Genomic DNA, 12,224 nt, shown 5'->3' with positions numbered 1-12,224 from the left:
GCTGTACAATCACTATCACTGTCATTTAAGTAGTGTACGCTGGTTAAATGAGCCACCGATTTATCGGTGCAGTTGCTCATTTTAGAAAACACTTAAAGAACAATAAAGTAATCAAGCATATAGCCAGGATTCCCTTCATTCATTTGGAACAGCATGCCATTTAACCGGGACAGGAAACTGTTGCTGAAGTTTTTAACTAGCTCTAGTAGCGTGCACTTGTGGGGAAGTTAGACATTACAATATGCTTAGAGTGAACAATTTTTAAAATAGTGTCAGTTGTGTGTGCATGCATTGTATTATGTTTGGACTGATGGATGCCAATTCAAAAAGCAATGATTTTTTGATAATTTTGTTTTTTATTTTGACATTTAAAAAGTTTCAGGCCTTTGCCAAGATACCACAAAAAGATTTGATACTAACTGAAAAAAATTACACTATTGGATCAGAATCAGATTTAATTTCACTGGCATATTTCGCGAAATTTTTTCTTACGCGGCAGCAGTACATTGCAGCACATAACCACAAAAAAGCTGTAAATTATATTAAATGTCTGTGAAAAAAATATAAAAACTAGTGCAGAAAGAGGAAATAAAGTATAAGATAGTGTTCATGGGTTCAATGTTCATTCAGAAATCTAATGGCAGAGGGGAAGAAGCTGTTTCTTGTTTGTAGAGTGTGTGCATTCAGGCTTCAATAACTACTCCTGGATGGTAGTAATGAGAAGAGGGCATGTCCTGGGTGATAGGGATCCTTAATGATGAATGACACCTTTTTGAGGTATCGTTCCTTGAAGATGTCTTGGATGCTGGGGAGGTTAGTGCCCATGATGGAGTTGACTGAGTTTACAACTTTCTGCAGTTTATTTGAATCCTGTGCAGTGCCCCCCCCCCCCCCATTCTAGACAGTGATACGCCAGTTAGAATGTTCTCCATAGTACATCTGTGGAAATTCATGAGTGTTTTTGGATTCATATTCTCAAACTCGGAATGAAAAAATAGCTCTGCTGTCCCTGCTTTGTAACTGCACTGATAATGTTGGGCTCAGGATAGATCCTCAGTGACATTGACACCCAAGATCTTGAAATTGCTCACTTTCCACTTCTGATCCCTCAATGAGGACTGGTGTGTGTTCCCTTGTCTTACCTTTTCTAAAGTCCACAATCAATTCTTTGGTCTTATAGTCACTGAAACACCACACAACTACAGCAGCTGATCTACCCCACTCCTGTACGCCTTCTTGTCACCATTTGAAATTCTGCCAACAATAGCAAATTTATAGATGGCATTTGAGCTGTGCCTAGTCACACAGTTATGGGTGTAGAGTGTGGAACAGTGGGCGAAGCACTCTTCCTTGTGACGCGTCAGTTTTGATTGTCAGGATGTGGAGATGTTATTTCTGACCCACATAGGCTGTGGCCATCTGTTGAGGATCCAGCTGCACAGGGAGGTAGAGGCCCAGGTTTTGGAGCTTTTTCATCAGAACTATTGGAATAATTGTGTTAATCACCAAGTCAATAACAGCAGTCTGACATAAGTATTAGTACTGTCAAGGTGCTACATGCATAGCCAATGAAATTGTATCCACTGTAGATCTATTATAGCGATAGGCAAATTGTAGTGGGTCCAGGTCCTTGCTTAGGCAGGAGTTGATACTAGCCATAACTAATCTCTCAAAGCACTTCATCACCCTAGATGTGACTGCTACTGGACAGAAGTCTTTAAGGTAGTTCATCTTGCTCTTCATGGGTACTGGTATGATTGCTGCCCTTTTGAAGCAGATAGCAATGAGATGTTGAAAGTGTCTTTGAACACATCTGCCAGTTCGTTGGCAAAAGTTTTCAGAGCCCTACCAGGCACACCATTGGAGCTGGTCATCTTGCAAAGATCCACCCTTTTGAAAAACTTTCTCACATCGGCCTCTAAGACATCTGACAGGGTTACCAGATGATGCACGTATCCTTATAGCTGTCATTTTATTCTCTCTTTTGAAGCATGCATAAATGGCAGTGAGCTCTGGGAGCATCTGGGAGTGAAGCATCATCACCGTTCCTGCAAACCCTGCCAGAGTGGACATGCATCCAATTCTGTCTCTAACCTCAGTTAGAATTATTCTTTTGCTCTTGAGATAGACGTCCATTAAATTCAAGCAAGCACACAGCAAGAAAGGTAGTGCTGATACTGCAAGTGCAGAAACATCAAAATCTTCAAAACTCCCTGAATTGCTTCAAAGATTTTGTGCAGATGATATCTACAAATCCAACGAAACAGGCCTTTTTAAAAAGAAATCCTACCATGCAGGACAGTTCCTTTGGCTACACACATGCGATACTATCAGGTTCAAAGAAAGCTATGAATCGCAAAATGGAGCTGCACGAGGTGTCTGCATTGATTCTGCCCATTTTCCAGTCTATCAAATGGCAGCATATACTGGATGAATTCCTCTGACGATTAATTTTTGGAACTACCGGTAATACTCAGTTTTATAGTATTGCTAGTGTTCTTATTTTTTCTGTATTTCATTTAAATACACAACTTGTTGCTTAATTAAATGGTAGTTTATATCTTATACCTTTTTAATTATCTCCATGATACTTAGCTAATTGTGCCAAAATGTACTGGTCCTGATGTCTCCGAATTAACAGGAATACACTGTATACATTGTATCCAGTTCCCTACATTCCTGCTCAAATTGTAGAAACATGCCTTTCAGACAATATGGCCTTATTTAAATGCATGAACTTATTTATCTGCACATGCTTGAAACTTTCACCCAAAAAACTACACCTCCACTGCCTTAGCAGCATAAAACAGGTGAGGAAATGGATCTCAAATCCAAGATGTTCTGGCTCAAGCCAAATGGGACCCCTTACCTGTCAAAGGCACAAATCAGAACTAATTATTGAAAGCTGAAAATAACAGAGGGCTTAGGTAGAATTCAAGAGCTTACACACTTTACTACAATTTTAAAGAAAGTGGTCAAGTTTCAACTTTATTCATCATATACACATATGTATTAGGAAATTGTTGTGGTGTGTTGGAGAGGTGTAACATTAAACAAAAGACAATATTCAACAATTATAATGTACAAAAAGTAAAAATAAAGAGAGGTTAAAGTACAGATATAGAATAAATGTACAAATATATTCTATATAGAATACCAATGTAATTTACAAGGTAAACATTATAAAAAGTGGTTTAAAGTGTTCACAGTGCAGTACACCGACAGGGATAATCGATAGATGGGGTTGGGGGAGGCTAACTGGAATGGTTGACCGGAATTAAGTGCCTGGGTTGACCAGATCAAAATCACAAACTGGAGTTAGCTTATTGGCTTTGGTCCACCATGTCCACGTCATATATACTAATCACACTTGCCTGCATAGGGACTGCACACTTTTAAGCTTTTCATATTCAAATGTAAAGAATATCTGCTATTCAGCAAAGTACTCTTCTCACCTGCATAAGAGTGATGCGCTGTGGAACAGTATTTGTCTGAACTGGGGTTTGCAACGGATTCACCTGCTGAACACCCGATGCCTTCACTTGATTAGTAACTATCTGGGTTTTATTTGTCTGGCAGAAGACAGAGAAGGAAACAAAATATTAAAATAGTCATTAACAACAGCAGTTGACACTGCATCACTAAGATCTTCAATCCCTACCTGTATATTAGAAATTCGGACAGTGTGTGTACTGTTAGATGCAGCAGCTGTGGTGTTGCCCTGTGCTTGTACTCGAGCTTTGGCCTGTGCTTGAGCAAAGGCTTTCTGTGGAACCAGCACCAGCTGTCCACTATCACTCCGAACAAGGACCATACCTGCAATGACATAGTAACACCTTAAAGACATAGACACAGAATTAGCCCACCAAGTCTGCTCTGCCATTCAATTATAGAGGAATTATTTTCCCTCTAAACCCCATTCTTCTACTTGCTCCCTGTAACCATTCACACCCTTACCAATTAAGAACACATCAACCTCACTTTGATGTACCCAATGATTTGGCCTTCACATCCATAGTGGCAATAAATTCCACAGCTTCACCACCTTCTGTGGCTAAAGAAATTCCTCCTCATCACAATATAAAATACCACTCTGGTGCTGCCTGTCCAAAAGTCAGCTTCAAGCATGCAAATAATTAATCACAGGTTTTAAAATGGTGTGTGACATTATATACCACCCAAACAAAACACACATTTAACAGAGGCAATTAAACAAGGTTATCTGAGAGTTAAAATTAAAGCTGGAGAATTCCTCTAATCCAATTGTGAATGAAAGTAATGAATCCCCTGCACTTTCTACAGGGGCAGTTACTGCTTCAATTGGGATTAGGTTGATCTCCCAAATGAAGCAATTCACTGTCTATGCGGCATGGAGCTGGAACTCAAAGCAATGATACGCCACCCTCTAAGATAAGTAAGATCTCCTTAATATGGTGGATTGCTTCATCTTTAACTCACTAAAAGGACACAAATTAAGCGCACAATGCACAAGCAGCAAGCTGTTGTATCATCCAATGTATGATACTATCACATTCACTTCTGCCTTCCCTATTATAGGAAGGATGTTGAAGTTTTGAAGAAGGTACAGAGAAGGTTTACCAGGATGCTACTTGGACAAAAGATAAAAGAAGTTGGGAAAATTTGATTATTTTCTCTGGAGTAATGAAGACTGAGGAAATTTAAGATGAGGTTTCTAAGGTTATGAGAAGCATAGAGCAGGCAGTCACTATCAAGTTCCCAGGGTAGTAATGTCTTATACCAGAAGGCATGGGCAGGAATGAATTCAAAGGAGATACATAGAGCAATACTTTTTTTTAATATACACAGGTACGTGTCTGGAAAGCACGCTAGATTGATGGTAAAAGCAAATAGGATAGGTGCATTCAAGAAGTTCTCAGATAGACAGGCTAGTGTGCAGGAAAAGGGAGAATATGGACATTATGTAGAAAAATAGTAAACAGACAGCACACTACAGGCCCTTCAGCCCACAAAACTGTGCCGAACATGTCCTTACCTTAGAAATTACCTAGGGTTACCCATAGCCCTCTATTTTTCTAAGCTTTTGTTGTTTTACAACATTGAAACATGGCGGATAATTTGGCTTTTTTGACCTGATCAACAGAAAAAGACTCTTGCATGTCAAAGTGAAAACAGATCTCTATAAAGTGATCTAAATTAATTACAAATATAAAACACAAAATAATTGATTGCATAAGTATTCACCCCCTTTAATATGACACACCAAATCATCACTGGGAGTCAAGGTGTTTCAATTGATTGTAGTAAAAATACACCTGTATCAGGAAGGTCCAACTGCTGGTGAGTCAGTATCCTGGCAAAAACTACACCATGAATTCAAAAAAGAACACTCCAAGTAACTCCATGAAAAGGTTATTGAAAAACAGAAGTCAGGAGGTGGATACAAGAAAACCTCCAAGTCACTGAACGTCCCTTGGAGTACAATTAAATCAATTGTTAAGAAATGGGAAGAATATGGCACAGATGTAAATCTGCCTATAGCAGGCCGTTCTCAGAAACTGAGTGACCGTGCAAGAAGGGGACTAGGGAGGGAGGTCACCAAGAGACCTATGACAACTCTGGAGGAGTTACAAGCTTCAGTGGCTGAGATGGGAGAATCCCAGGTGCTTCATCAGTCACAGCTTTATGGGAGAGTGGCAAAGGGAAAGCCACTGTTGAAAAAAAACCTCACACATGAAATCTTGGCTAGAGTTTGCCAGAAGGTGTGTGGGACTCTGAACTTAGTCTGAAGAAACCAAAATTGAGCTTTTTGGCCATCAGACTAAACACTGATTGGCGTGAGCCAAACACCACACATCATCAACAAGACACCATCCCTACAGTGAAGAATGGTGGTGACTGCATCATGCTGTGTGGATGCTTCACTGCAGAAGGCCTTGGAAGGCTTGTGAAGGTATAGGGTAAATTATATAGACAGCAGGGATTACTTTAGTTGGGACAACATTGTGGGTTGAAGGGTCTGTTCCTGTGAAGTAATGTCTTATGTTCTGTGTAACATTCCAAAAATGTAAGCAGAGCTAACAACCTAATCAATAAATGCATCTACTGGGTGACTATTTTCAGCTTCTGGTAGACGTGCTATTCACAAGACCAAGGAAACCAAACGTCCATCTTATCATACAAGTGGTCTGTTCAACAGTCTGATAATATTGTGAAGGCAGAAGGAATTAGGTAGTAAATTAATAGCTAATTTAATTAGTTCAGAATAACATCACGGGTCGAAAGGCCTGATCCTGTGCTGTAGCATTTTAAAACTTGTAAGCTATACTGGGTACTCCCTTGGGTTAGAAAGGGCAAGCGTAGAAGTCTTACAGGATAGGTTGATTGGAGCACAGAACACAGTGCTTCTGGAGAGATTGTGTAATAAGGGGATACTGGATCTACTGGGTTTGTTCAGCTTGGAATGAATGAGGATCACCTAGCAGCCCTGTTCACTGCAAGGAAAATTATAACCCCAACTATAAGCAACAAAATTCGAGCAAACATCGGAAGTAAGCAACAGGAGATTCAGGGAAGACTTAAATTTCAACTAGAGGGCATTTGAAGCCCGGAACACAGTCTGATTGCGTGGATTAGGCTAGAGGCGCTCAAATTTAAATAATGTTTAGGAGAGCGCAGGAAAGGCGAAGGCCGGGTGCTGGAAGCTCAGCTTCCCAGGAAGGAGAGGATGAAAGGTTTGGTTCTCGTGCTGTTTTGTCGCTGGAAGACGCCCGGCCGCCCACCACTCTCTCCCTCCCCATCCGGCGGCCACGTGCGACCGACACACACACCCCTCCCCGGAGCCGCCCCCCTCCTTACCCGTTGGCACTTGGATATTTTGCAAGAGGGGCAGCGACGTCTGGGCGAGCCGGTGGGGTCTCAGTTGTAGAGAGGAGGCACTCATATTCGGGATGGTGGCGGAGGCGACAGGAGGCGGCGGGTTGGTAGCGACAATTGCAGTAGAAGCGGCAGGGAACTGAAGGCCGCTTCGGGGCTGTGGACCCGCGCCCGGGTTCGACCGTAGGACAACGGTGATGGGAGGGATGTCGGAGGCGCTGCTCATGCTGCCTTGTGAGCAGGCGGCTAATCCCACGGCCCCGCCGTTCACGAGCGCTGATTGCTGCCCGAAGGTTGCAGGGGCGGCGGGCGAGGACGGAGGCTGTGTAGCCGGGCTGGGAGAGTCGGGAGCGGGCATGGCTGTGGTGGCGACAGCGCCCCGCACCCGGTCTTGACAGTGTCCTCAGGCCATCGGCTTCTGAGCCATGCAGTAGAATCCGTGCCCCTTATGTCACTGGGGCGGGGCCTGCTTCTCTGTCCATAGCCTCGGTCTCTCGTAGTCGACTTCTCGAAATGAGTGCGGGGGTTTGGCCTACCGGCGCCCGATTCTTGATAATGACGCACGGTTCCTGACCACGCATGCGCTGCCGTCTCCGCTGACGGTCACAGATCTAAAGCGCACGCGTGCGTGTACACGGGGCGGTCTTCCACGAACGCGCATGCGCGGCTATATCATCGCCTCGTGCGAGACTGATGCGCGCGCACTCGGTTGTCCTCGCGAGGAGGATTTTACGCGCATGCGTTGCTGGTTTTCGCTATATCATCCAGTCACAAACGAGGAAGTTTGTAAATGCTGGAAATCCGAGCAACACACTCAAAATGCTGGAGGAACTCAGCAGCCCGACACCCTTCGGAAGAAGATGTTGTAATGTTCCTTTTTCAACTGGGGAATAATGCAGGGGGGGGGGGGAACGTTTGGAGCAGGGTTACAAAGGTTTTCCCAATAATCTGCACTAAGTAACACTTTTTAGTGCTATAGCACAAAGCCCTGAGATTTCAGCCAGCTGTAGGCTTCATTATTATTTCTGTATTAAAATCAGATTGTCACTGACGTCTTGACTTCTTGTTGTATCGCAGAAGTGCAAGACAAATACTTTTAAATACAGTAATAAGTGAATGTTCTAAAGAATGAATGAATAAAATGCAAAAAGGAAAAGCGAGATAACGTTTATCAATCTTTTAGAAATTTGATGGCAGAGCTGAACACGCTGTTTCTAAAAAGTTTAAGTGTGGCTCCTGTACCTCCTCACAGATGGTAATGATAAGGAAAAGGCATGTCCCGAGTGGTGGGTGGTTTTTCCATCGGAACTGGGAGAGATAAAGTAGTTTTAAGGTTCCCAGAAAACGGAAATAGAGAGACGAATTTATAGATGCAGTTTGAGCTATGCCTAGTCGGTGTAGAGTGAGTAGAGCAGTGGGCTAAGCGTGCGTCCTTGAAGTTCGCCGATGTTGTTTGTCAGCGAGATGATGTTTATTTCCGATCCGATTACTGGTTTCCTGCTGAGGAAGTCAAGGATCCAGCTGCGTAGGGACGTACAGAGGCCCAGGTTTTGGAGCTTGCTGATTAAACTGAGGTATGGTTGTATTGAACACTGAGCTGTAATCAATAAATAACAGCCTGATACAGGTATTACTATTGTCCAGGTGATCCAAGGAGAGCAAGTGTGATTGCATCTGCTGTACACCTATTGTGGCGATAGGGAAATTGCAGCGGGTCCAGGTCCTTGCTCACCTGGGAATTGATTCCAACCATGACCAACCTCTCAAAGCATTTCATCGGAGTAGTTGTTGAGGCAGCTCACCCTACTGTTCTTGGACACTGGTATGATGGTTGTCCTTTTGAAGAAGGTGGGAAGCTTCAACTGCAGTAGTGAGAGTTTGAGGATGCCCTTGAACTCTCCTGCCAGTTGGTTAGCACAGATTTTCAGAGCTCCACTAGGTACACCATCAAAACACGACGCCTTGCGAGAGTTCATCCTCCTACAAGGTGCTCTGATGCTGGCTCTGAAACAGATACCATAAGGATTTGCACATGTGTAGTTCTATTCTCCCTTTCAAAGCATGCATAAAAGGCATTGAGCTCATCTGGGAGTGAAGCATCACAGCTGCTTATATTAGGTTTTGCTTGTAGGAAGTAATGGCCTGTAAACCCAGCCAGAGCTGATGTGCATCCGATTCAGCCTCTAACCTTAATTGGAATTGTTTGTTTGCTCTTAAAATAACCTTCAGTCATATCTAGACTTCTTGTGTATTTCTGTATCACTGGTCTTGAATCCAATAGATCTAGTGCTGAGCAGACGTTTAAGATTTTAAATGGCAGATGACAGCTTACTAGCAGTTTGTAAAGCAAGAAATACAACTAAATACTTTATTAAATAACACTTTTACTGTGGAAAATTGTGGTAAATTGTCAATGGAAACTATGAAGACGCGAGCGAAGGTGAGGCTCACTCAGGGGCTGAGGTCAAGTCACTTTTATTGTCATTTCAACCATAACTGCTATGTACAGTATATAGTAAAAATGAGACAACGTTTTTCAGGACCGTGGTGTTACATGACACAGTACAAAAACTAGACTGAACTACGTTAGAAACGACACAGAGAAAAAAAACACTAGACTACAAACCTACCCAGGACTGCACAAAGTGCACAAAACAGTGCAGGCATTACAATAAATAATAAACAGGATCATAGGGCGGTAAGGTGTCAGGTGGAATCAGTGAGGTCGAGGTATGTTCGAGATGAAGTGGTGGGAATGAGTTCCAGACGTTGTCGAGATGGAGTTGGGACATGCCAAGCGGAGAAACATCGGAGTGAAGGAGATTCTGAGCCCATCCACCTAAATTGAGACCGACTTGTAAAGGTAGTGTACAGGCCGAAGGTGTATCAAAGCGACAGGGCCCTGGTCCTAGTGCAGATGGATTGAAAAGACAAGGTGTTAGGACCAGAGGCGAGGGTTGGGCCAGTTCTGCTTGCTGCTTCGCAACATTTGCTTTGCTCTTTGCTGCACCGAAACAGAGGCTGTGGCCTGCTGCGGGCTTTGTTTCTATGGACTTGCTTTCATTCTGAATTCTGTTGCTTGCATTTATTGTTTGCATGATGTGTGTTTTTCCTCTGTGGTTTGGGTGTGTGTTGGTTTTTTTTTCTAATGGGTTCTTTCAGGTTTCTGCTGTCTGTAAGCAGGAGAATCTCAAGATTGTATAATTTATACAGACTTTGACACTAAATGTATTTTAAAGTTTGAATCTCAGCTTTTGGTTTGTGTACAGCATGGCCGGTATGTTTTCAAAGGCACACAGGTCTTCATGAAGTCAGTGACAACTGTGGCATATTCATTTAGATTTCAAGACGAATCCGTGCATATTGTCCAGTTCACAGACTCAAAACAGTTTTGTAGGCATTCCTCCGCCTCCCTTGACCATTCCTTCATGGTCCTCACAACTGGTGCTGTGGTCTTTAATTTTATATACTGGGAGTAGAAGTACAGCCAGGTTATCAGACTTTCCGAAGTGTGGGCGTGGGTTGGCACAGTAAGCATTCTTGATGGTGGTATAACAGTGGTCAAGTGTGTTGGCTCCTCTGGTGATATCTTGATGGCAGTTGCTCAGACTTCATGCTGGCCCCCACAATAATAGGGAAGGCATCAGGGAGCACTGTTGATTACAGTGCTCCACCCCCCCCCCCCCCCCCCGTGCCTGCCTGCAGTTGGCCTTATGTGGAAAGTACCACCAACCTCTACCTGGATGATGACAGAAAACTCCCTCAACAAATTAAAAAGGACATTTGACTGTTCAATGTTCCAGGTCAAGTGAGCAGGACCAAGACAGAACCCACACATCTGTGCACAATGAGTTTATCATAAAGCATTATTCCATCTCCTCTGCCTTTAAAAGATTGAGCTGTACTGTCTTTGCGGAGAATGGTGAACCTATTGGGCTGCAGTACTGTGTCCAAAATGGAGGGAGGGATTCAGCAAGTTTCTGTGAAGCTATGTACACAGCAGTCCCTGATATCCCTCTGGTACAGCAATCTTGCTGAGGTCTTTGTATTTTCCAGAGACTACTTTCGCCAGCAGGATAGTCAGGAGTAAAGGTGGGTTCAAAGGCCCCAACATTTCAATCATACCCATAAACCGGTGCACTTCCCCTGCTTCCATTTTCTTAAAGGTAACTACACTCATGACCTGAGTCTGCAGTCTGGGATCCATTGATTTTAAGTATAGATTTTTTTTAATGTCTTACATGGTGCTGCTTACTGGAGTACTCATGGCTGTGACTGTACATTTCAGCTGTAATCCTAAAGGGGAATATTTGATGATTCCCATCGGATTTTGGCAAGTTGGTAGGAAATAATATAGCAGTACAACAGGATTAAAATGTTAAAGAATCAGTCAAAACCACTGGGCAGAGCAGACTAACACAGATTAGGGTACATGTGTGGGCTGGCAGGATCAAGTCAAGTTTATAGTCATATACACATGAATGCACAGGTGCAATGATAAGCTTACTTAAAGCGTCACAGGGACATAGCATCAGATACACAACATTCACACAAAATAGGTGAATTATGCATAAACACTTTAAGAATAGCTAAAAATGCCCAGTGGTCAGTGCTGCTTAACTGCAGTGATTAACACGGTGCCAGTTGGTTTAAAAAGCAAATGGCTGAAGGGATGTAGTTACTCTCAGACCTAGTGGTGTTGGACTTGGGCTTCTCTACTGTATCTCCTGCCCAATAAAGAGGGTGGCATGACCCAGATCTTTTGTTGGTGGATGTTGACTGTTTTTCTGAAAAGTCATTAGTTCTGGTGCTCAGTCTGTCAATCATCAGTTCTTTCTGTGCTACTTCAGTTTGTATGGCTAGATTTGGAACCATTTTATTGTTGTATTTATTATTAGTGTATTATTACTTACTGAGTTTCACACAAACAAGGAACTTCATGTGCGCTGGTATATATGACACCAAACTGATCTGATCTCAGACACCCATGCAGCTAAGTGTTGTTTCAAACTGAAATGCAAAATTTGGACCGAGCCCATGGAGGATGGTGTGTTAGTTTAAAGAGAATAGTGCATCCCTCTGCCCATATACAGTTAGGTTAGAAGAAACTATATGTAAGAAGGGGCTAGATTTCTGCTTAGTCCAACTCCTCTTTGGAAGTGGCTCATTTCCCAGTATCCAGTGTGACCCTCAATCAGGACTGTTTTTGGCTGCTGTAATATTGCCTGCTTTGAGCACATTGCAGACTTGAAACTTTATTCCAATTGCACACACACCCTCCACTGACAGCTTTATGCTCAGATGCATATACTAACAGCTTCAAGCAAGAAATTCATCCCCCCAACAAAATAAATGCTTGAGTCAAGAAT

The 12,224-nt window shown here is 42.9% G+C and overlaps 1 protein-coding gene across 2 annotated transcripts in view; it reads right to left on the bottom strand.

Moving 5' to 3' along the window:
- The window catches only part of LOC140727870 (transcription initiation factor TFIID subunit 4-like), a 126,357-nt gene extending 118,907 nt beyond the window's left edge, over positions 1-7,450 (bottom strand). For both annotated transcript variants that reach the window (XM_073045749.1, XM_073045759.1), the window contains exons 1-3: positions 6,838-7,450; positions 3,662-3,816; positions 3,456-3,572 (exon numbers count right to left, since the gene is read on the bottom strand). In XM_073045749.1, the coding sequence (XP_072901850.1) occupies positions 3,456-3,572; positions 3,662-3,816; positions 6,838-7,213 (648 nt within the window). In that variant the 5' untranslated portion in view covers positions 7,214-7,450. The remainder of the gene's footprint in view (positions 1-3,455; positions 3,573-3,661; positions 3,817-6,837) is intronic.
- Between the last annotated feature and the right edge of the window lie 4,774 nt (positions 7,451-12,224).

Source organism: Hemitrygon akajei, chromosome 1 (assembly GCF_048418815.1).
Source record: "Hemitrygon akajei chromosome 1, sHemAka1.3, whole genome shotgun sequence".
Lineage (NCBI taxonomy): Eukaryota > Metazoa > Chordata > Chondrichthyes > Myliobatiformes > Dasyatidae > Hemitrygon > Hemitrygon akajei.
The sequence above is the reverse complement of the archived record's forward strand: the minus strand, read 5'-3'. Positions and strand labels throughout refer to the sequence as shown.